The 25495-nt window shown below is 36.0% G+C and overlaps 2 protein-coding genes and 1 non-coding gene across 3 annotated transcripts in view; 1 reads left to right on the top strand and 2 right to left on the bottom strand.

Annotated features, from left to right (window-relative positions):
* Nucleotides 1-13338, top strand: part of LOC125238037 (SH3 domain-binding protein 5-like) — a 37382-nt gene extending 24044 nt beyond the window's left edge. The window contains exons 8-10 of the mRNA XM_048145322.1: nucleotides 3537-3664; nucleotides 10608-10734; nucleotides 13065-13338. Of these exons, the coding sequence (XP_048001279.1) occupies nucleotides 3537-3664; nucleotides 10608-10734; nucleotides 13065-13197 (388 nt within the window). The 3' untranslated portion in view covers nucleotides 13198-13338. The remainder of the gene's footprint in view (nucleotides 1-3536; nucleotides 3665-10607; nucleotides 10735-13064) is intronic.
* A 10564-nt stretch (nucleotides 13339-23902) lies between these two features.
* LOC125238128 lies at nucleotides 23903-24027 on the bottom strand. Its single transcript, XR_007178417.1, has one exon. It is a non-coding gene; the product is annotated as a U5 spliceosomal RNA (small nuclear RNA).
* A 147-nt stretch (nucleotides 24028-24174) lies between these two features.
* LOC125237819 (zinc transporter 2-like) overlaps nucleotides 24175-25495 on the bottom strand; it is a 38433-nt gene continuing 37112 nt past the window's right edge. Inside the window, exon 11 of the mRNA XM_048145015.1 lies at nucleotides 24175-24389. The gene's annotated coding sequence lies outside the window, so the exon portion shown is untranslated. The remainder of the gene's footprint in view (nucleotides 24390-25495) is intronic.

Below are 25495 nucleotides of genomic sequence, written 5' to 3'. Positions count from 1 at the left end.
GCCCAAATCTAATGAGCCCAAACATGATGGGGTTATGATGAGGAGAATAGCAGTTCTGTTGACCACCTCCTGACTCCATCATGTGACCTTGGACCTCATCTAGTTCGATGGTGCTCGTCAGCCCAAATCTAATGAGCCCGAACATGATGGGGTTATGATGAGGAGAATAGCAGTTCTGTTGGCCACCTCCTGACCCCGTCATAAGACCTTGGACCTCATCTAGTTCGGTGGTGCTCGTCAGCCCAAATCTAATGAGCCCAAACATGATGGGGTTATGATGAGGAGAATAGCAGTTCTGTTGACCACCTCCTGACTCCATCATGAGACCCTGGACCTCATCTAGTTCGATGGTGCTCGTCAGCCCAAATCTAATGAGCCCAAACATGATGGGGTTATGATGAGGAGAATAGCAGTTCTGTTGACCACCTCCTGACTCCATCATGAGACCCTGGACCTCATCTAGTTCGATGGTGCTCGTCAGCCCAAATCTAATGAGCCCAAACATGATGGGGTTATGATGAGGAGAATAGCAGTTCTGTTGACCACCTCCTGACTCCATCATGAGACCTTGGACCTCATCTAGTTCGATGGTGCTCGTCAGCCCAAATCTAATGAGCCCAAACATGATGGGGTTATGATGAGGAGAATAGCAGTTCTGTTGACCACCTCCTGACTCCATCATGAGACCTTGGACCTCATCTAGTTCGATGGTGCTCGTCAGCCCAAATCTAATGAGCCCGAACATGATGGGGTTATGATGAGGAGAATAGCAGTTCTGTTGGCCACCTCCTGACCCCGTCATGAGACCTTGGACCTCATCTAGTTCGATGGTGCTCGTCAGCCCAAATCTAATGAGCCCAAACATGATGGGGTTATGATGAGGAGAATAGCAGTTCTGTTGACCACCTCCTGACTCCATCATGAGACCTTGGACCTCATCTAGATCGATGGTGCTCATCAGCCCAAATCTAATGAGCCCAAACATGGTGGAGTTATGATAAGTAGAATAGCAGTTCTGTTGAACATCTCCTGCCTGACTCCATCATCATGAGAACCAGAACCTCATCCTGGTCCCAAAATATAATAATAATTCAAACTCTCAACAAACTTCACGTATAACTTAAAATCCAAAATCATATGAAAAGCATGTCGAATGCTAAAATTGCATAAGGTGTAAAAAGGATCAAGATTTGTTTAGTCGCAGTTTACGGCACTTCTCGGAACTATCGAGCTGCTTACGAAAGCTAGGTGCGCCGGACGATCAAACGCAGGTCCGTTGTCTTCGAGCGCTCGGCGCAGACTGAGCGGGCTCGCGTTAGCACAGTGTCTTTTATTCGAATTTTAGGTGTTTTAAAAACATATCTATCGACAGAAAGGTATGTCTTATATGTATGATTTTTTTCTTATAGGTCAATAAGAAGTTCTAGTTTAGGATAATATTATTTAAGAGTTACAAAAAATGCAGGAATCGCAGGAAAAATACATAATGTAAACCTCTTTTTATCGAAAAAATGGGGAGGATACGGAAGGTTATTTATCCACCATTTCAAGTAAATCTTAAAATGTCAAAGTATTAGCTAACTCGTACAGGATATAACAAATAGGATTGTGATCATTTATTACCCCAAATAACATTTTTAACAGCACAATCACGATTCTAAACGAGCTATCCCACTATGAAAATTGAAAACGTCTTCCGAAAAAACTGATTTTGCGGAAGTATAAAAAGACATATTTTAAAGTAGTACCAATTGACTTTCTAGCTTAAGATATGTACTTTTAGGAACATTATCATTTTTTTAATAATCATTTATAGTTTCTTTATAATTTTGAATGAAAAAGGTTCTATTTTGCAAAAAACGCTCGTCTTTAGGAATAAGGCCTCTTAAGGACTGTCAAAACGAATTTGAACGACTTGCTAAATATGGAATTTATATGAAATTGAATTGAGTGACGTCACGGTCATCTCAGTTACTTTACATATTCATAGACTTATTAAAAAAATAGAAATTGGATTTAAAAACACGGAGAAACTAAAAAGCCAAAAATAATAAACCTTTCAATTCAGATTTCTTATCGTATTGCAATAAGCTAAACATCCAAATTATAAACAAATCAATTATTTTTGTAGTCGGTACCAGACCTGTTCGTCGCCTTGTTATTGCCTGTTTGCCCCACCCAACCATACACAGGCTGGTACCGACTCCAAAAATAATTGATTTGTTTATAATTTGGATGTTTAGCTTATTGCAATACGATAAGAAATCTGAATTGAAAGGTTTATTATTTTTGGCTTTTTAGTTTCTCCGTGTTTTGTAACGCGCTTATTTTTGAAGGCGGTTTTATTTTTTGTTAAAAAGTTTATTTATTTGTTGATTTTTAGTGGTTCCTAGTGATATTATATGTATCAGTCCGAATACATGTACAGTAGTGAAAGAATTATCCTTTAACTCCTAACCATTGAGGAGTTGACCTTCCATCATCAGCTCAGTTGATTTTTAGTGGTTCCTAGTGATATTATATGTATCAGTTCGAATACATGTACAGTAGTGAAAGAATTATCCTTAAACTCCTAACCATTGAGGAGTTGACCTTCCATCATCAGCTCAGCCACATAAAATTATTACCATCAGACGTAAATACTGGTGTACCTTTGAAAAATAGACTAAAAACATTACATAAGCCTATAACATTTGAAGAGTTCCCTCGATTTTTCCAGGATCCCATCATCAGACCCTGACTTGGTGCCAATGGGACCATCTCGGGGTTATACCGGTTCGATCAAAAAAAAAATTTTGAAAATCGGTCAACGATTCTCGGAGATATCGAGTAACATACATACAAAAAAAAATAAAAAAAAAAAAAACATTCAGTCGAATTGAGAACCTCCTCCTTTTTTGAAGTCGGTTAAAAATAACTTCTGTCCATGTTTTTCTTATAATTATCTGATGCTTTATTTCGTGCATGGTATAATAGTACATTACGATACAAGTGCGTAAAAAAGGATGTTCGAAACGAGTGGCGATAAATTAAAACACGACCGAAGGGGGTGTTTTAAATCGACACGAGTTACGAATTTCCTTTTCGCACGTGTATCGTACGACGTTTTTTAGTACAGATGAGCCTCCGAAGTTTCGACCTGCCATATAATGAACCACTTCTCGCATAGTACTTACAATCAGCAACAAAGCTATGAATACAGCCAAACTGCGAAAAATATGTATACAGAACTTAATAGCCTGTACATTTAGGTGTGTATAAGGTACATTAGGGTAATTCCGAATGACAAAAATGATCAGGTAATTCCGAAAGGGAATCTTGATATGGTAGAAATAATGGTGATTTATGTGCGACTTTCGAAATTAGACGACATTCGGAATTGCTCTAGTGCACCTTACATATTTTTGGCACTTTTTATTCACAGCTTGGTTGCTGACTGTACAAGCTATGTTGACCTTGAGACAAAATCGATCTGTATAAGATGTCCCCCAATTTTTCTTTATCTTTTATCTTCAATTTTCCACAATTTCCAGAAGTTCCATGGACCGCACAGCGCTACTCCGCGCCGACTTAGAGAAAGCGGAGAAGGGCCGGCGTCAGTCCCTCGACGCCATACTGCACGACACCGGTGAAAAGGTTAAAGAGATCAAGGAGATGTTCCAAGGTCAGTCGAGGTCACAGGTCACCTTTATAAAGCGTATCAAAGGGCCTGGCCACATGGGCGCGTTGCGGCGACGCACCGCAAAAATTCTGCGTTGCGGTGCCGCGACGCCAGTTTTTGCGGCAGGAAGTCTGCGGCGCGGCACCGCGACGCAAGAACTCGCGGTGCGTCGACGCAACGCGCCCATGTGGCCAGGCCCAAAGGTATAAGACAAATAAAGCGTAGAAGGGACGCCGTCAGTCGACGCCATACTGCACGCCACTGGTGAAAAGGTTAAAGAGATCAAGGAAATGTTCCAAGGTCATTCAAGGCCACAGACACCTCTTTTTGTAGTTGTTCCTTATTTTAATGTCCGACCTAAAGGTCGAAAGGATACCATGCGCGGGTGTATCAATGTCAAGATATAAATATCTTGACATTGATATACCCGCGCATGGTATCGAATCGAATTTAAAGTATATACCGAGGTCCATAATCCTAAACTAAAAAATAAAAACTTCTACGTCAACGCAAAAAAAGAAAGGGCCGTTTAAACCAAAAACATATATTCCAACACTAAGAGGAATCAGACTATACGTAGTATGCCGATTTTTAAGTTTACTAAAAGCCCCGCTAGATGTCACTCTTACCAGTATAAACTAGTGAACGCAAGGTCAGTAGAGTTCCGTAGTGTTAAGAGCGCTATGACAAAAAAAGGCGATATATTGTAAAATGCACAATATTTATCGACAAAATTGTACACTTTACTCATACTAAAAGACAGTGAAAGTACTTGTTTCAGTTAGAACATCTTATTAACTGTCGGTTAATTAAAAAACATATGAAAAAATAGTACATTACATCAGAGGCCGGGAAAATGAGGATTTCCGGCCAAGTGGGTATATACGGCCGAGCGAGCGTGCGAGCGAGGCCGGATAGGGATACGAGGCCGGGAATCCGTTTTCACGCCGAGGCATGTATAGTGCTTTTCTCAAACATACAATGAAATAAAAAAAATGCTCTAAAAGACAATATTTTATTTATTAAGTAACCAAATACAAATACACTCAAACGTCAAGTGTGACAAGTATCCAGGTCACACAAAAATTAAAAAAAAAGTGACATGACAGTACTGACAGCTTACTTAAAAAAGTTACTTTGCAGGCCTAGGCCTAAAAAATAATATGAAATCCCTTTACAGTCCTCTCGAGTTGTTGCGCCCAAAAAGCGATACTTCCCAGTCCATTTTAAGGAACGTAAAGACAATATTTCATTGCATGTTTGAGAAAAAAGCTTTTTCAATTAGTAATGATTGTTTTCCTGATGCTCGTTTAGGAAAAACCGCGTGAAGCACAGAATTCGGAGCTCTTATTATCTACAATTTGATAAGCTCACTCTCATAAATGAGGTAAATTTAAGTTCCAAATATCTTGTACTTAAGGCCCATTAAACAATATTTATCATTTAATCCTTTGAAATTGAGAAATTGAAAGTAAAACGAACTCAATTTTGTCTTGAAAATACATCGAAACAAGTGATCATTTCTCCGAAAATCTACATGTTATCGAAGCTATTTTAGTATATAAATAATCTGCACAATGTGCTTAAATTGCTGTTATCCATTTGTCGTTATAATATTTTATCATGATTTTTTGCCAATTTTTTGAAAACTAGCCTTCCTGTCGCTATTTTACCGGCGACGGACGCCTGCGATTTCAGTGCCGCGCCGGAGCTCGAGGAGGTGAGACGTATGTTGCTTCGCTCTCCGAGTTTTCATCGCAAACGTCGAGAATATTTATCGTTGTGTGGGTCGGACGCCTTGTTTATACACGGGCTATCCTCGCATTGTGTGTGTGTAAACAGCGACCAACGAATTTGATCCTAGATCCGTAAATATTTGCTTTTGTAATATTTTGTTATGTTTGAATGTTAAAGTATTACATCGTTATGATGATAAATATGCGAAAATTACAATACGGTCAAGATGATAAGACACATCAAGATGGTACTCGGGATCTGATGATGGAGCCAGAAGGTGGTCACCAGTACCAGTGAACCATGTAAGTAAACGACTTCGTGTTTAGGCTCGTTGGGTTCGTCTCAACAAGACCTTTGACAAGAGGTGGTACTCAGGGTCTGATGATGGAGCCAGATAGTGGTCACCAGTACCAATGAACCATATAACTAAACCCAGAGATGGGGAAATCGTAATCGATTCCGGATTACACGATTACTTGATTTTACTTTGTAATCCACTACTGGGTGTCAGATTACTTGTAATGTAATCAAGTGAAACGGTAAATTACCATTACATGTAAAGGAATCACTAATCATCTATACAATAATTACTATTACCAATAATTCGAAATCATAGTCGATTCAAAATAACTGAAATTATTGACTTGATTACTTTCAGATTACAAATATGTAGTACCTCAGATTGCTGACTGTCACTTTGACACAAAAGTCATCATGGGTGTCGTAAAATAGGTTTTAGGGGGTGCTGATTCCAAAATTAATGACCAATGTGGAATCTGACATTGCTGACTGTCACTTTGACACAAAAGTCGTCATGGGTGTCGTAAAATAGGTTTTAGGGGGTGCTGATTCCAAAATTAATGACCAATGTTCAATCTGACGTTGCTGACTGTCACTCTGACACAAAAGTCGTCATGGGTGTCGTAAAATAGGTTTTAGGGGGTGCTGATTCCAAAATTAATGACCAATTTGGAATCTGACATTGCTGACTGTCACTTTGACACAAAAGTCGTCATGGGTGTCGTAAAATAGGTTTTAGGGGGTGCTGATTCCAAAATTAATGACCAATGTGGAATCTGACATTGCTGACTGTCACTTTGACACAAAAGTCGTCATGGGTGTCGTAAAATAGGTTTTAGGGGGTGCTGATTCCAAAATTAATGACCAATGTGGAATCTGACATTGCTGACTGTCACTTTGACACAAAAGTCGTCATGGGTGTCGTAAAATAGGTTTTAGGGGGTGCTGATTCCAAAATTAATGACCAATGTTCAATCTGACGTTGCTGACTGTCACTCTGACACAAAAGTCGTCATGGGTGTCGTAAAATAGGTTTTAGGGGGTGCTGATTCCAAAATTAATGACCAATTTGGAATCTGACATTGCTGACTGTCACTTTGACACAAAAGTCGTCATGGGTGTCGTCAAATAGGTATCCGAGGGTGTTTGAAAACTAATGACCAATTTGGAATCTGACACTGTTGACTGTCACTTTGACACAAAAGTGATCATGGGTGTCTTCAAATAGGTTTTCATGGGTACTGATCTCAATATTAATGATCAATTTGGAATCTGATATTGCTGACTGTCACTTTGACATAAAAGTCGTTATGGGTGTCGTCAAATAGGTTTCCAGGGGTACTGTGCAATGTCAGGTTCCAAATCGGTCATGACTTTTTAAATCATTTCATTAATTTTGGAATCAGTACCCCCTAAAAACTATTTGACTACACCCATGATTCCTTTTGTGTCAAAATGACAATTAGCACTGTGAGATTCCAAAATAGTTATTAATTTTGGAATCAGCACCCCCGGAAACCTTTTTGACGACACCTATGACGACTTTTGTGTCAAAGTGACAGTCAGCAATGTCAAGATTCCAAATCGGTCATTAATTTTCAAATCAGCACCTCCGGAAACCTATTTGACGACACCCATGACGACTTTTGTGTCAAAGTGACAGTCAGCAATGTTAGATTCCACATTGGTCATTATTTTTGGAATCAGCACTCCCTAAAACCTATTTTACGACACCCATGATGACTTTTGTGTCAAAGTGGCAGTCGGCAATGTTAGATTCCATATTGGTCATTAATTTTGGAATCAGCACCCCCTAAAACCAATTTTACGACACCCATGACGACTTTTGTGTCAAAGTGACAGTCAGCAATGTCAGATTCCACATTGTTCATTAATTTTGGAATCAGCACCCCCGCAAACCTATTTGACGACACCCATGACGACTTTTGTGTCAAAGTGACAGTCAGCAATGTCAGATTTCACATTGGTCATTAATTTTGGAATCAGCACCCCCTAAAACCTATTTTACGACACCCATGACGACTTTTGTGTCAAAGTGACAGTCAGCAATGTCAGATTCCAAATCGGTCATTAATTTTTAAATCAGCACACCCGAAAACCTATACTCGTGGTATATGCACTTGAAATGTGAAAGTGAAAATGCTAGAATGACATGTAAACCAAAAACAATTTGAGTGACATATAGAAGTAAAGTAATAAGCCTGGAATCGAAGTAAAGTGGAATTCAGATTACTTAAGTACTTGATTACCGAGGAATCCATATTACAGGCCCCGTAGCCGAATGGCATTTCTCCGACGCCAAACGAAAGCGATACGCCGCTGGCTCTGTCGCGCCAATACGCAAGCGCGATAGAGATAGATATCTACTAGCGCTTCGAGAGCATGTTCAGATGACAAGCGCTCAACGCGCGTTTTGATAACGCGCGTTTACAACTACATAACAACTTATTCAGGCTGTACACATGCTAACGCGCGTTTTATTAATACGCGCGTTGAACGCTGCGCTAGCGCTCGACTGTTGTCAGCGCGCGTCAACGCGCGCTTTGAGATCATTGGTTTTCTATGTTTCCGTTCAGTTGAGCGCGCGCTTTCGACGCGGATGGACGTATTTTAGGGTTCATCGGGTCGTCCAGAAATCGTCCGAAATGGAAACCGAAGCTTTTGATACGGAATTATTTATAGACGAAATAGAGAAACGTCCTGCGATATGGGATATGACAAGTATGACATTGCTTTCAGTCAGCGTGGTTGACAAAATTGGGTGGACCGAATATCTCCGTCTTCTGGCGCGTCGTTTCAACCGTCGGTATAATATCACCGTTAAAACTGTTCCTACGTCCATCTTCGACAAATGTAAGAAATCTACTGACTGAACCATAGTGGTCGCGGCAACGCGCGTTCAACGCTCGGCAAGCGCGTGTCATGTGAACACTATACAAAAATTTAGCGCGCGTTCAACGCGCGTTGAACGCTTGTCATCTGAACGTACCCTTAGAAAAAATATTTGCCACTGTCACAGCCGAGCAACGACTATGAATTTTAACCCTTCGGCGGTATTGGGAACTTACATAACTCTCGTAATGACCTATATCGACGGGGAACATGCGATCCTTGAGGTAAGCCATCTAGGATTCGGACTAGTATGTAAAAGTAATTATAGATGGCGCTGTCAACAGATGACAAGTTGACAAATAACTTGATGTGCTAAATTCGATACGAGTCTATACTCCAATTGCTAATTCGAGTCCAAAAAAAACTACGACAGATACGTCAATGTCACAGCTGTCAATGTCACTTATGTCACTGTCAAAATACTTTTCATGTTATTGATACCTGAAGTGATACAAGCGCAATACCAACTTTACAACTAAAAATCACGGAAAAAAAGAAAAAAAATCGAGCGACCTAGTATTTATGTAAATAATAAAAGACTATTAAATATATAAATCAAAGGATTGAAATAAATAATAAATAATTTATCTTGGCGTGTGTTTTTATAAAAAAGGATTATACTATTTTACAAACATTTTATTGCAGTGGCAACATCGTAGTAGTTTTTTTGGACTCGAATTAGCAATTGGAGTATAGTAGCCTAATATATGTATTGTTGTACCGGTAGCCAGTTTAGTAGTAGTAGTAGTAAACTCTTTATTGTACAATTAATGACAAAAAACAGTAATTACAGTAAGGACCAGTACAAAGGCGAACTTATCCCTTTGAGGGATTTCTTCCAGTAAACCTTTGAGTTTAACAGATAATTGCAGAAAAGACCAAACACTTACCTCCGTCAGCCTTGTGTACACTTGTACAGTTGTGTTTTATTCCGTCTAAAGAAAAATTGTGGTATAGCACAGAAGTCAGTTATAAATTTGCTAAATGTGTCCCTAGATGGCGCGCTCACTAGTGGAAACTAGCCAACGTTTGGTCGATGCAACAATAAGGGATTGCTTCCTGAATTAAGTCCTGTATAATAATAATAATAATATACATTTTTTGGAAGCCCATGGACTAGCTAGACGTGGGCCATAATTATTTGTATTACAAGGGGGCAAAGAAGTTGTTTAACCGCACGTGGCTCCTAACATATCTTTGTTACCATAATAATAAATAAATACTATAAATAGGCGGCGAGTACTTGCACAGACATAATCTCGTAGCCAGGATTATTCACCAGCAACTTGCTCTTCAATACGGCCTTGTGGATCGAGAAGTGGCGCAGGTAAGTACAAGTACTTACCTGCGCCACTTCTCGAAAATGGTCGTGCCACGCCCTATTGGCAGGGTGCAAAGCGGGTGGAGGGGGTAGCTAAAACGATCACAGCGCTCACTGCGGCCAAAATTGACTTCTTAGTCGCTGACTTACGCTGTCAAATCCATATTGCAGTAAACATTTTCATATCGTTTTTGAGATAAAACCTAGTAAAATTTGTTATGGTGACTCCAAGAAAAATAGCGACTAAATTCTAGCTATTTCCAAGACCGTGGTGGAAATGAAACCACCGTTTATTTTGAATAGTTGCCGTAAGAAAAGTGTCGTCCAACCTCTGAAGTTTTACTTAAAGTGCGTAATAATTTGATACAAGTATTGAATTTACGGTGAATTTATAGTGCAAATTTTATTGGAGGTAGAAAAGCCGACGTGGAACCCAATCCGAGTTATGTTACAAAATCATTTTATTTGTTTCCTCATGTGTGCTCCTGTATACAAATTGAAACGGATTGACGCAAATGCGTAAGAACAATAGAAGCAGAAGCAGTCCATCCACTAAAGGCTTATCAAGTTATCACATTTTAAATATATATATAAATTATTAACTGAAATGGATACCATACACTAAAGAAAAAGCCCCTTACTTATTCCTCTATGCTAATGAGTATTATTGGTCAGGTCTGTCTCTGTTCGGGGAGCGCGGCTCGCACTCGGCGCCGCGCACGCCGCGGCGGACGTCGCCGTCGCGCGCGCGCTCGTCGCGCAGCTCGGCCGACGGCAACTCCGATACTGACAGTCTGGCCAGGTATGTCTTACCGACTCATGCGCGCCTGGTACCTCAGAACACACGACATAGTGTGCTCGTCTCGCAGCTCGGCTGAAACAGATTAATCAGGTATGTTTTGTCTTACTGACTCATGCGTGCCTAGTATCTCGCGACACAATTGACAACATTTCATATTTTTGAGTACTACTCTTTATTGTTTGGTTTGAAAGAACTCAATACTAAAAGATACACGTATTTTTTTTTATTTTTCCTAAAACTGCTATTTTAATGAGAAATTCCCTTTTTATTACTGCTTCGAGCAGAAAGAGCGTAAGTTACAAACGTCAAGACACAGCTTCGTGACGTCACATGTGTTGTTTCATACACCTAAGGAAACGACAAAATCATTCCTAAAAAAAAAGTTTTAACAGTCAGCTTAAACAGTGCGGTATGTCTGACTGTCAAGTTCTGTCAACCACTAGTTAGACTACGAATCATAGACTAGGCCATGATTTTTTTAATATCTTTTGCTGCGAACTGTGAGAAGTTTCACTGTCAAACTCAAGTGACATCCCAACTGGAAGATTTTTTTGATATAGTGGCAGCTCTAAATCAGCTATTTGACGTCACTTCCCCTTTAAACTATTTTTAAGATTTTTTATACTAAAAATGCGGAAAAAAATTTAAAAAAATTATTTATGTGATCTACAAGCGTATATCTCGAAATGGTTTTCGATTTAGGGACATTGAAAATTTTGAAACGTTGTCAATTCTAGATATGAAAGGTCATATTCACATAATTTCCCTGGCAGCTATTTAGTATGGAAATAAGTGTTAGTAGTAGTATTTTATGCCGCACCAAAGAGGATCGAGTGTTATAGAGAGTTACTGTCAAAGTAAAATGTGTAATCACAGTGCATAGACTGCCATCTCTCGACACAGGCTTACAACTTTTGGACCTCAGTTTTGACAATTTGGCCCATATTCTTAGCTTGATATGTGTTAAAATGTCAAATGATAATATAAGCGCCATCTAGCTGAGCGTCCCCAAAGGTGTACCGCCATCTAGGCCACCGTGCCTTTTTCTCTAGGGCTTTGAGGTACGTTTTTATCTTAGACTTTATCCGTCTATACAGAGTTACATATGTCTTTGGTCGCACTGAACATGCTACTTGAAGTTGACTTATTCCGTCAGTAGAAAAGACAACTCCGACACAGACAGTTTGGCCAGGTATGTTTACCCAATATCATGATAGATGTCGCTGTCACATCTGCAAACTGTCGTGAACCGTTTCCGACCGCATAAATGCGCAGAGATGTCAAGCAAGCAGAAGCAGTTCTCTTTGCAATCTTGGACAAAGAAAAGAATACAGACGGAAGTATTTCAATAATGTTCAGCTTTCAATTGAATAAATAACAAAATGACGCAACGGCGGGCTTTATGCGTCTCGTGTACGTCAGCGGCGGCACTGAGTAGGTACTCACGCTCTTATTATCGCGCATTGTAATCGCATCAAAGACATATATAACTCCGTATAGACAGATAAAGTCTAAGAAAAAAACGTACCTCAGTACCATACAGAAAAAGGTACGGTGGCCTAGATGGCATTACACCTTTGGGGTACGGTCAACTAGATAGCGCTAATATTAATATTTGACATTTTAACACGTATCGAGCTAAGAATATGGACCAAATTGTCAAAACTGAGGTTCACAAGTTTTAAGCCTGTGTCAAGAGATGGCAGTCTATGCACTGTGATTACACATTTTACTTCGACAGTAACTCTATAATACTCGATCCTCTTTGAATCGTATGAAAGACATCCATTAACGCTTTTATCCCTACTAGCATGGCCTCGATTTTAATACTACTTTTAAGAGAAACAAAATTCAAATCAGCAAAGATGTGGGTTACCTCAAAAGAGTATTATTTATTTCCTTTTTACCTTTACTTGAAAAAATTTTTTTTTTTTTACAATATTGATTTCAATTTTTATTTTAATTTAAATTAACATACACATATCAGCCTTAACATCTAAAATTTCCCTTACATACTAAACTATCAAATAAAATCTCCCAAATCTGATCCCTGCGGAAGAGTACCCATAATGCTGGCCACATTTCCCCGCTGGATGGCAATGCCAATCCTCTGCCCCAGGAATGAACCAGCCCTAGGATCCCTGGTGGTGTCAAGGAGCCTTTTCTTCAAATCCTTGAACAAAGTTCGCGCATCCTGACACCAAGGCCCTAAGGTCTCCACTGCAAACGCCGCAAATACGTGGCTACTCAAAAGACCAGCATATTTGCGGTGCTTCAGTGCTTCAAAAATTAAAAATCTTGAAAATTAATTAAAATCGTTATATTTCCAGTGTGGACATGCTAACAGACGAGCAGATCGCGTCTCTGATGCTCGACAAGCAACTCCAAGATGTCTGCGAGCGACTCGCTGGTGTGGTCACAAGACAACCAAGGTCGCCGCAGTCCCCGGAGGCAAGATTTTGAACACTACATCATCAATCCTTGCGTTATCCCGGCGTTTGCCCCGGCTCATGGGAGCCTGCCGCTTTGACAAGTAATCCCAACTTGAGGAAACCGGACTAATTCCAATAAGGCCTAGTTACCCTTCGGGTTGGACGGTCAGATGGCAGTCGCTTTCGTAAAAACTAGTGTCTACGCCAAATCTTGGGAATCCCAACGATGTTTCCGTTCACCGAAAAGCGACTGGCACATATCAAATGACATTCGCACATAAGTTCAGATAAACTCACTGGTACGAAGCTACATTTAGTCTCTTTTTAACGTAAGCGAAGCCGCGGGCAAAAGCTAGTTGAATTATATTTTAAACGAAGTAAGGTATAAAACAATCCTTATTCATGCTTGATTCAGTCAATACAAATAAGATTAGATATCCTCACTACTTTGAAAAAATCTCGTATCTCACGCTGCTCCTCAAAGTTAAAACGCAGTAAGTCTATATGCATTCCATACATACTTACCACAATTTTCTTTTCATTGAGTTTTTTTAAAAGTAGTGACGATATGCGATGTAATTTGGAATAGCGGAGACCATTGAAAAACGTATCAAATACTTTAAAATTATCGATAACATGAAATAATTGGTAATAAGAATGGATAGAAGACTACCTAACGTATAATGTTATTTAATAAGAATAATAAACAATTGTTAATAGACTACATGGATACATTTGGCCCATTTCTGTTTCAAGTATTGTGCAAAATTTATTCATAAAGTGCATAATAAATAGTTTTCCAAATGCTAAAAAGCTACAATTTGGGCCATAAAAAAAACGCTTAAAATTACTTAAAAATGTAGGCAGCTTTTTTTAATAGTGGACATATCAGTATGAGTAATGATATTACTGATATATAATATGTTTGTCCGTACTTTTATATATGTAATATATGAATATAATACTTCGTATTCTTAATAGATTATGGCTCTATAACATGATGTTATTAGTTTTATTTGATCAATATTTATGGACTGAAAAGTGACAAAATAAAATGAATTGACAAATTATTTAACCTCATTTGGACAGAAAATGGTACGATTCTCATATTTACTTGTAATACTCAAATGCTTGGCAAATTATTTAACTTTTGGACAGGAAAACATATGATTCTCATATTTACATACTTGTAATACTCTTTTTGTTTAGTTTTTAGTGTATCGTATTAAAAAAAATGGTGTGAATTTCAAAACGTATGCACGCATAGCCGCTTTTGTGTGAAAAATTATAAATAACTGTGTAATTTTCAATCAAAATGGTACTTATAGTCGGTTGTCAATAAGGCGGTACTTTCATAATAGCTTCAATATGATATCGATCTTATATCGACAATAAAGGATCTTTTGATTGAAATGTCACAATTAATTTTAAGATAAGATAATATATATACAATAGTGCCGAACGGTGATAAAATTTTAGATCTGCTTTAGGCTAATAGAAATCAAATTAAATGCAATAATGTATTATAAATGTGTTGTAACTAGGTGGGTAAGGAGAAGCCTAATATTCTTGCCTGTATGTAGGTAGCTTAAAACTAAATTATACATAGTTATATACAGTTTTTTTTATATTTTGTTTCTTACACGTTTTGTAATGTCCGATTTATTTTTTTATACACAATTTTAAAATATATGTATACTTGTTTGGCTATTCACCGATTTTTACACTGTTTCAATATGTGTAGTAATAAATAAATTGTATTAAAATTGGTATTGAAAAGTGATTTTAGATTATTAATAATATTGATGATTGATTTATTGAAAAAGTATTATAATTTATTGTTCTTTTAGATTTTAATTTAGAAGATCTCTTAGAAATACAGAGCTCAACATAGTCACAAATCTTATATTTTCTTTGATCATGTAAAGAGATAATATTTTAATGCACAATATTATGTCAATTTTATTTTGGTTGCCAATCGAATTAAGATTATAAATAAAATCAAATATCGTGATATGCATTTATAGACCAAGAGTTCTTAGATAGGTACTACCTATTAAAAAACCGACTTTATTTGTTTCAATTCGGTAGTTTTTTTCTTACTATGTGCCTCAGGAAGCGCTATATTACATTTGGCTTCATGCCAAGTCTTGCACTGTCATACATAGATTTTGAATTATGTAACTAGCTCTTGGTCTATATCATTAATGTGTGATAATTATTATTCATAGTACAATTTGTAAGTATACTTTATGTTGACATTTGAAATAGTAAATTATAGTTGAAAAATATTTGATTATGTTTATTCGATACAATAACACAGATAAAAACAATAATACATTGTCTGATAACCTTGTTGATTTGACTTATTTATGGTTTATCTTTTGTATTTTTATTTTCAACTACAATAAAATAACCATTCCAGTTGTTTGAATAGAGTAAGTAATACTTTTAAAAAATTACATTACTGATTAATAGTATTATTTAATAAACCTTATTTATTTGTGTCGTTGTTAAATAAAAGGTACCACTCATGCGATTAGAATGTATTTATTGGATGTAGCAAATTTCATCCTTAATGATTGGTAATTGAAAAAGTGGTATTTTTTACACGATTAATTTAATACAAAAAAATAGTGACAAATATTTATAAAACGCCAGTATTTCTTTTTTTTATTTTGTGAGAGTGATATGCAATTATTATATTATTAGATAAACTAATTAGTTTTAAGTAGTTAATAAACAATATTGCAATTGTAGCATAATATTAAAATGCAGTTGAAGGGATTTCGTTCTCATTTAGCCTCAATTATAATAAATATCCTCACTTGTCATTGACTTATATAACTTAGTAAGGACTTGGCATACGGGTGCTAAAATGCCAGGCCACAGCGTCAGTAACAGACGTACAGTTGCATCAACCAATCGCATAGCAGCATTCCAAGGCGCATCAAACGAGGGAATTTTAATCGAGGCGAATGATTACTAATTTAATCTAAATTAAAATCCTGAGCGCAGTGGAATGCAGGGGGCCATGCTGCAAATAATTTTAATATAATAACATACTACTTTTCACGTCACCTATGAGGAAATTCTTACATTTCAAAAAAGGACGGTATAATAACGGAACAGACAAAAGCCCAAAAAAGCGTACCTCTGAAGTATATGGGCCTTATGGCGCTGTTTCACAGCCTGGAAGTGGCCAAAATCATATTTTCCCCAAATATTTTCGCGTGTTTTTATTTGTTATAAGAACAAGTGACATGCTTCTTTATTTTAATATCATGATCAGGGCCCGTAACTTTCATGCCGATGACATCAGTTTGACGTCATGCTGCATATAGGATAATTCAAATAGATTTATTGTAATAATTAATCATTAATCAATTTTTATCATGTACAAATTAGAGGTACTTAAAAAGTAAGCTATTCATACGTGGAATAATTAATAGCTACTTGATACGTGAAACGAAAAGGAAACAATTTGTTTTGTTTTAATAATGTATTGAAATATGGTAACAAACATATTTAATAAAATGGATGTAAAAAATAAACAAATAATTTAATTTACTTTTCGCGTATCAAGTATTTCACGCATGAATAGATTAAGTTTTGAAGTCATGATTGAAATGATTGATGAATAATGATTAATTATTAAATAAAACTCTTGAATCATACTATATGCAGCGTGACGTCAAATTTATGTCATCGGCATGAAAGTTACGGGCCCTGATCATGATAAATATCGTCAAAGCATCATCAGGCGCTAAAAAAATGAGGTACGATTCTTAGTATGAATGAAGATTGTAAATTCTATAGAAATAATCCTTGATTTCAAATCATTATTTTACTTAAAATACAATATGCAAAAGAAAAAATCGTTACCTGTAGTAGAAATATGCTACTTTTATCCCTCATAGCGAAGACGAAAAGTCCTTTTTTCGAATAGGTGATGTCACGTGATGTTAAAAACTTAGTTTTTATTGACTGCCATATTCCACGACACAACCCGCACTAAAATAGCTTTAAGGGTACATTACTTTGCTGTTGTGATATTACACTGTACAAACGTTAGTTACTGTAGATATAACTAGTATAAGATATGTTAACTTATGTACATGTTGAAATAACTTTCCTTCAGAAGAATAATACATTATGTAGTTAATTATTCTGTGTTTTAATTCCTTTTTCCTTCAAAGCCACTTTTACCTACAATGTTATCCGCTCCGATATCGGATGACCGATATCCTATACAGGGTGTTTGGTAACCGGATGCAAAAACGAAATAGGTGATATAGACCATTAAGAACATTTTTAGCTTTTAAGTTACCATATGTTTAGGTTGCCAAACATTCTGTATTTAAAAGACAGAACTTTGAAATTTGCTTTTGGCATCATCCTACTTCTGATAGCGGGTCGGATAATTTGAAAACGCTCTTACAATCATTTCATTTATTCTCGTATGCTTAGGAGCAGATCTGCTCCATATTGTTTCAACTTTAACATGTAGTTATTATGACTAATATATTAATGACAATTTTTTGACAGACGCATACGAAAGAAACATGGTACTACATTGTCACCAGGAGATGGCGCTAGTGGTAATACATATTGTTATTTTGTTATTAGGATTTGTGCTAGGATAGAAAAATAGATTTATGACATCAAGGCACCTAAAAAGAGATAAAGGTAAGGTATGAAATTATACACCAGATATTTACAATAATAATTTATTTTCACCATACAATAATACAACAGAAAACGGTTCGACCCGGACGGAAAATGTAACAAAAATATAAATTAAATCAACACTCATCAATATATATTTATCCACAAAATCATTTACAAAAATACATTTTTTGGTTACAATTTGGCAACTCGAGTTCAGGCTGCAGTCATCCACAATTATGATCTATTATTAAATTGGGTTGACTGTGCTGTCAAATGAAATAAATCACAGAGAACAAGAAAACAGGGTCTCTATTCGTCAATGAGTAACCATATTATTTCAGTTTAAACGCTATACAAAACCGTTACCGTACATATTAACGGTTACGTAAACGGCCTGCCGCCCTTGTGTCTTTCCTTATGAAAGGGGATCTCTAGAACGATTGTACACTTAATACAAAGCATTTTTATATTTCTCGTACCTAATAAATAACAAGCATCAAACGCCCTAAAGTCCCTTTCTTGACGAACTACAAACTTCTGTGACTGAAAATTTGAGAATAATTAAGTCTTAAATATTAATAATTGTTTTCCTATGGTAGTTGACATATAGCTTAATTACTAGCTTACACCACCTATTAAAACATTTCAACGAGTTATATATTTTGTCCATTACTTTCTGAAATTGAAGGTAAAGAGCAGTAGACATGACAGTACGAATTATCAGATTAAATCCTATATTTTTTTTTAATAATTATAATTTTCAAACAATTTAATAGTATCAATTGGATAAAAATTTGTTAAATTATATGAAATTAATTCAATCGTTTTAATTAAATGTAAGAAAAAAGGCGTTCTTGTTTCTAAAATAATATTCATGATTTGAGTTCAAAAATAAAATAGGTACTCGCCAAGTTATTTAAGAATAGCATCTAAGAAAAAACATAGACCAAAGGTATTTTAAAATCGCATATATTATTTTAAACCAATACGTACGTCAGAACATTTAAACAAAGACTATGTCAACAACGCTACAAAAACTCCTATGTTGCTAAAAGTAAAGTTATTAATTTTAGAAAGAGGTGAAAAGTCTAAGAAAAATCCTTCAGAGCTAGAAAACAAGATGGCGCTAGTAGCACCATGTTTCAAAAAACTGCAGTTGAGTTGTAACTACAACTCGACAAATTTTCCTTACGTCTTTACCTTTTCCAATATTAATAACTCTTTGCAAAAAATTACCTACTTCAGAATACATTTTTAAGAGGAGTTACTTCCAGAGAAAGGGACTATAATCGCTAAAACACCGTATTCATTGTAGATGGCGCCACTTATTATAGTCATATTTTAGTCTTGTGCGTACGACTACTACAAGTAATTCCTTTAAAAACTGTCATTAAATTTGTAACGGGCATGCACCAAAACTCACAGATACAAAATATCTACACTACAACATCTACTTTATATACATTAGCTATTTGAGCATAAAATCGCAATAATTGTCAAAAATGTCAAAATACTGTATCTTATATACATTCCAGAGATTAAAATGACATAGTCAATAATTTCATCACCCCATTTTCTCCTGTGGGTGCCATAGAAGTCGACTGTGGGATATAAGTTTTTTTGTTTTCTTTCAAGTCTTTCAACCCCTTAATTGCCAAGAGTGGCACCGAAACTTGAGCGGTTTCATGTTCTCCGCCTACCCCGTCTGGGAATACAGGCGTGAATATGTACGTGTATGTATATATTGTCAATATATCAAATAATTTGTCATGTAAAAATGTCTTGAATCTGTCATTTCAGGACAAATTAGATCAACCTAACCTATTTCACTGTAATTTTTGTATAGGGAATGTAAGATTAATAAGACTTAGTCAATTCGTTTCTACTTGTCTCCTTCGATCAATTTTATTTGCCAAAATAGACAAATTTTACAAAAATAACAATAATTTGTGACTATTATTCACCCATAAAATCCAGTTGCCGTTCAAAATGGTATTTTTTCATTTATTTAAATTATTACAATTTACAGTCCCCATCTACCATCGGACTCTTAGACGCACGGCCGGTTTCCATCCTTACTTGGTAGATATTCCTCGAATCCGCACGAAGCGCTTTGCTTCTTCTTTTCTTATGCGCACTGCCAAGGAGTGGAATTCCTTGCCGGCGGCTATATTTCCGAGCTCATATAACCCGGCAACCTTCAAATCAAGAGTGAACAGGCATCTTCTGGGCGAGCTCACTCCATCGTAGGCCACATCTTTGCCTTTGGCTAGTCTGTGGCCAAGAGTAAGCCCATTTATAATAATAATAATAGATATATTGGAGCGGCCAATCATGTGGCTCAAAAATGTGTATAAATGGACATTTGTACATATTTTTGAGATTTTTGGCCGGTACAGTATAGTTGATGACGAATGTACAAAAAAGACAAGTGAGAAGTAGAGTTGTTTGTTTTTGCTTATACCAATAACGATTTAATACGGGACTGACAAAGCCCATACAAAAAAGCGTACCCCTGAAATGTATGGGCCTTTTAGGCTTAAAAGTAGATGGCGCTGTTCGCAGCCTGGAAGTGGCCAAAATCATATTTTCCCCAAATATTTTTGCGTGTTTTTATTTTAGATAAGAACAAATCACATATTTCTTTATTTTTCAATCATGATATCACGTCAATACACATTTTGAAAAAAAAAAATTGTAGGCATCATCAGTGTAGTTATGATAGTATTTAATAGGTGGCGCTAAAAAATCGAGGTACGATTCTTAGTATGAAGTATGTAAATCCTATATAAATAATCCTTGCTTATACGTATTTATATACAACTATTTTCTAAGGGCGGACTACGAGTATATAAAAAATTAAAAATATTATAATTGCCATGTTAACTAGTGATTTCAATTTGAAATGTCTAACCATAATTAAACTACAATTCTTTTCGAACTAACAAGCAATAGTATATACTCTATCGACGCTATATCAAGTTCAGTTTATCCGCATCAATATAAAGTCGGTAAAATACATAAAATGTATTAAAAATGTAGTTTGTACTACTTCAAAACTAGATGGCGTTAGTAGTATATAGTATGAGCAACATATATGTATCTATAGTATTCAATAAAACTGTCAGTATTTAGCCTGAAATTATATAATTACTTTAATTGTTTATATAATTTTAAAACACATATTATCCAATTTTGATAATATTTTAAGCAAATACACAGATCATAACACAACACATAACATTTTAAATAAATAAAATTGTATCATTTCTCGACATCACTAACGCCAGCTAGTATTCGATAGTCTCACCGCCACCACAGTACTGTTCGGTAAAACAAAAAACGTCTCAATAAATTTGTTGTTTTGTTTTCCAGTACATTAAAAAATATTTTCTATAATAAAATATCGCTAGGAACAAATATGTTAGCATATAATTTATTTGAAATACTGCCCAATTCATGAGTTCAATTACAACAAAAGCATCTATATATACAATACATCTACTTATTTTTAGGAATATTTTAAGTTATCTTACAAGAAGCTCATTATAATTCTTACTTGGTACGGGTATATAAGGAATAATACAGATTTAGCCAATCAATGCGGCTGCAAAATTATTAATTTACAAAATAAATAAATCCCTATCATCTTATTTTTTCCAATGTAGCATATGTTAAAAAATGTTTTTTTTTTAATTCATACAAATGTACAATCACCCAATTTCAATCCTAGGCCACTGTAGAACCTTATCACAGTATACTTCGAAGTGACTTACACAAATACAGCACGGTATAAATAATGGTTCTAGAGTGGCCTAGGGTTCCAATTGGTTGACTGATCAATATGTATCCTAGGCCGCTCTACAACCATGTCAAAATGATAAGAAGTAAGAGATTTCTTACAATCTTTTTTATAACATCACTATGACATAGTTCTACAGTGGCCTAGGGTTCCAATTGGTTGACTGTACATACCTATATTGGATATACATTATGTTATTCGTCAAAATATACTATTTATACTTACAACAACTGGCCTTTGAGCCACGAATACGACAATTTTTTTTAAGTGGTTCAATTGTCGCTAACCATAAGGACGAAATTTGTCCGTATTGTTATACAAATACCTTATTAGAGTGACTTGTATAATATGCTTAAGCGATAAAAAAAAACTTTAGCCTGTTTTCGTAATTGAGATTTGGTAATTGATTACGAATGAACAATTATTAATTTCCTACGAACACAGAAAAAAAATCTTTAGTAGTTAACTACGAAACGATCACGAAAATAATTTCTTCGATAATGAATTATGAAACAGCGAAAAATGACTATTCTTTCGTAATCAATTACAACATTTTAATTACGAAAAACTAAAGGAATGTGGTACCTTTTGTTTGAGAACGACACAAATAATACTTTAGCCACTACTGCAGGGTTAGCACATGATGGCCGCGATAGTATGTGCCGCGAGATAGACTGCCTGTCCTTATGTCGTTAATACAGTTAGAAGAAGACGTGTCATCTATCTCGCGGCGACATACTCTCTCGGCAATCATGTGCCTACTGACACCGCAAAAAAAGTTTCAACAGTTACTTTTTGAAGCAAAAGTCGTTTATTATCACTCAATTTATCACCAATGGTCATTACTGTTATACTCTTACAATAACAACAGTTACAATGGTAGAGAACTTCATGGAATGATGCTAACTAAAGATGGGCCGAATATGGACTTTCCCGAATACGAATATTCGGCCAAACATTCGGTTTAGCTCTTACCGAACCGAACATTCGGCCGAATATTCGGTTACGCCTTATTTAGAAAGCGGATGTTAAGATTAAAACTTAATAAATGATTGATAATGGTAGCATATGTTACTAGAACTACATTCGTCACTACTTTTAAAAAATCTCGTATCTCACGCTGTTCCTCAAAGTTAAAACGCAGTAAGTCTATATGCATTCCATACATACTTACTACAATTTTCTTTTCATTGACAGACGAAGATACAAGTTTTTTTAAAAATAGTGACGATATGTTCTTACGATTTAGTGGATTTAACTACAACTTACTAGCTACTAAAATAGGAGTTTATTATCCATTGGAATACGGTAAGATTTTCATTAGTTATGTACTTTGTTTATTCGGTAAATATTCGGCAATTCAACCGAATTATTCGGCCGAATACGAACATCGAAAAACTTGCCGAATATGCCGAATATTCGGCCCATCTCTAATGCTAACGTAGGTACTTTGATTCAAAATGTAACAAATTTTATACTGAAAAAAATCTTGTAACTTTATTTCGGGACTTTCTAGGTTGAATGAAATGGAAATTTGTTTTTGGCACTTTGGGTAAATGTTTATCAAATGATAATGACAATGATTATCAAAAATGCATCTATTATAGGAAGCCTAAAGTTGGCACTGACTTTATATTAGGAAATATCGGAGCCGCCGCCGTCTATTGCAGAACACAATTAGTTACTAATTTGAGATCAAATTATTATGCTAAAATAATTGTGATGATAGTACATATTTTTTCATCACACCCGCACTTTAAATGTGCTATTACACGCAGGCAGACTGTGAGTTATAGAAAAATCGCTCTCCCAAGGGAATAATGAAATTTATTGTACCGTACTTAACTTTTTTACATCTATTTACATATTTTTTACATTGCGAGTGTGATGAAAAACATTGTGTGTAACTCGGGGAGTATGAATATTACTAACTCGAGCCTTTAAATCGCTCCGGCAAGCCGTCGCGATTTAACTTACTCTCGTTAGTAATATTCAACTTCCTCCCCTTGTTGCACAATGTACTATTGTATCTTAGGCACATTCAATAATATATGATATGACCATTATACGTTTTGTATTTCAATTCGAAAAAATAAGCCTCTTTCCGCTTCTTCAATTTCTAAACTGGTACTGTATATTTTTGATAATTAAATAACGCTTTTTTGCACACCCATTTAAAGGCCGTCAACGTACTGATCGCTTACCATCAGGCGGCTTATCAGCTCATTAGCCTCAGAGATGAATAACATTTTACAAGATTATAAGCCCTGCTTAAAGCAAGGCATCAAAAAATAGTGTAAGACTCATTTGAGTGTTCCCCTCCACGGATGACGGAAATCTTTAGTAAAAGGCGAAAGATTTATTCGTTTTGAAGGGAAACCAGAGTAACGAACAAACAGTATGACGACGACCCCATCAAATCAGGAAAAATCTTAACAGCGCGTTCTATCTTGCATTACGGCGCCATCTAGCGGGATATTGGTTAACTAATTTATACATACTATGAAACATTTTTGCATACAAAAATAACTTAAATTCATAACAATACTTATAATTACGTAATTATAATAACATTTTCGTCTTGTTTATATTATTTTCAAGTCAAATATAAATATCATGCGACGCCAGCGCCATTTTTGTGAATTTTCTAATTGTCCATACTATTTGAAAATTTAACTAAATTGTAATACTTATCCTACGTTTCAAGTTCCTTCTTCTGGAGTTTCAGTACTTGAAGTGTCCGTTGATTCCTGCAATAGAAAACATTTCGAATAGAGATTAACATATCTATATATTTCTTGAACTTAAGTAATCAAAATGAACGCAAGCCAACCCAAAACATGTCTTATCATTTTACTGACGAGTGAATTAAGGTGTAGTTTCAAGGCTTCGGCTCAAGTTACTTATGATACGTAATGTCATATCATTATAATTCAAATTCTAAATGTCATATTTTTTTGACGATAAGGCAAGGATTTTATCCCGGTTGACTTCAAAACGCCCCGTGTGCCGAGGACACTACATTATCAAACAATAAGGCCGTCGGGCGACAGTTGATAGAAAAGAACTGTTACCATCGTGATAAAACAAAATGTCACTGGACAAGTGGACCTAAGTGCGTTTTCACATTATCAATAATCGGATCGGATAATGTGAAAACGCACTAAATGTCACCAGAATCGCCCAGCTGCACGCCAAGCAAACCGGGCGTCTACTCAGGCCTCAGTGCGTTTTCACATTATCCGATCAGATATCGGATGTCGGACCGATATCCCATACATTACAGGCACAATCTCGCATTTTTTCAATTGAATTCCTTCCGACATCTGATATCGGATCGGATAATGTGAGAACGGTAACACTAGAGGTAAAATAGGCTAGTTTCCTATACTTAAAATAAAATATTGTATGCAGTGCACGCAATAAAGCACCACATAATTAGAAGAAAAATATGGACAGTAGTTATTTTTAAACATAATTTCTATTTAATAAGTCAAAGAGAAAGATATAAAGTAAATGAATTGACCGTGACGTCACTCCTCAGTATTTCATAGTAATTCCATATTAACAAATCGTCTTGACAGTTCATAAAAAGAAGAATATTTAGAATATTTTTTATTTATAAACATCAGTTTGGACAAATATAACAAATATAAATACAACACAATCTAGATGTTAAATTGGGAGCCCACTCAGCATATTGCCACGGCATGCCGAAGCGCTGATTTCACAGAGAACCTCCTATAGAGTGGCAGTCTTGTATATTTGGTTCGCGATACGAGTCACCAGTGTTTGGGGTGCGAGGAGCGGGCGGGGAATGTGTTAAGCGCGCTGTGATTGGCCGTTTCAAGGACGG

Source organism: Leguminivora glycinivorella, chromosome 22, assembly GCF_023078275.1.
Source record: "Leguminivora glycinivorella isolate SPB_JAAS2020 chromosome 22, LegGlyc_1.1, whole genome shotgun sequence".
In the NCBI taxonomy this organism is placed as follows: domain Eukaryota; kingdom Metazoa; phylum Arthropoda; class Insecta; order Lepidoptera; family Tortricidae; genus Leguminivora; species Leguminivora glycinivorella.
This window is presented reverse-complemented; position numbering and strand designations above follow the sequence as displayed.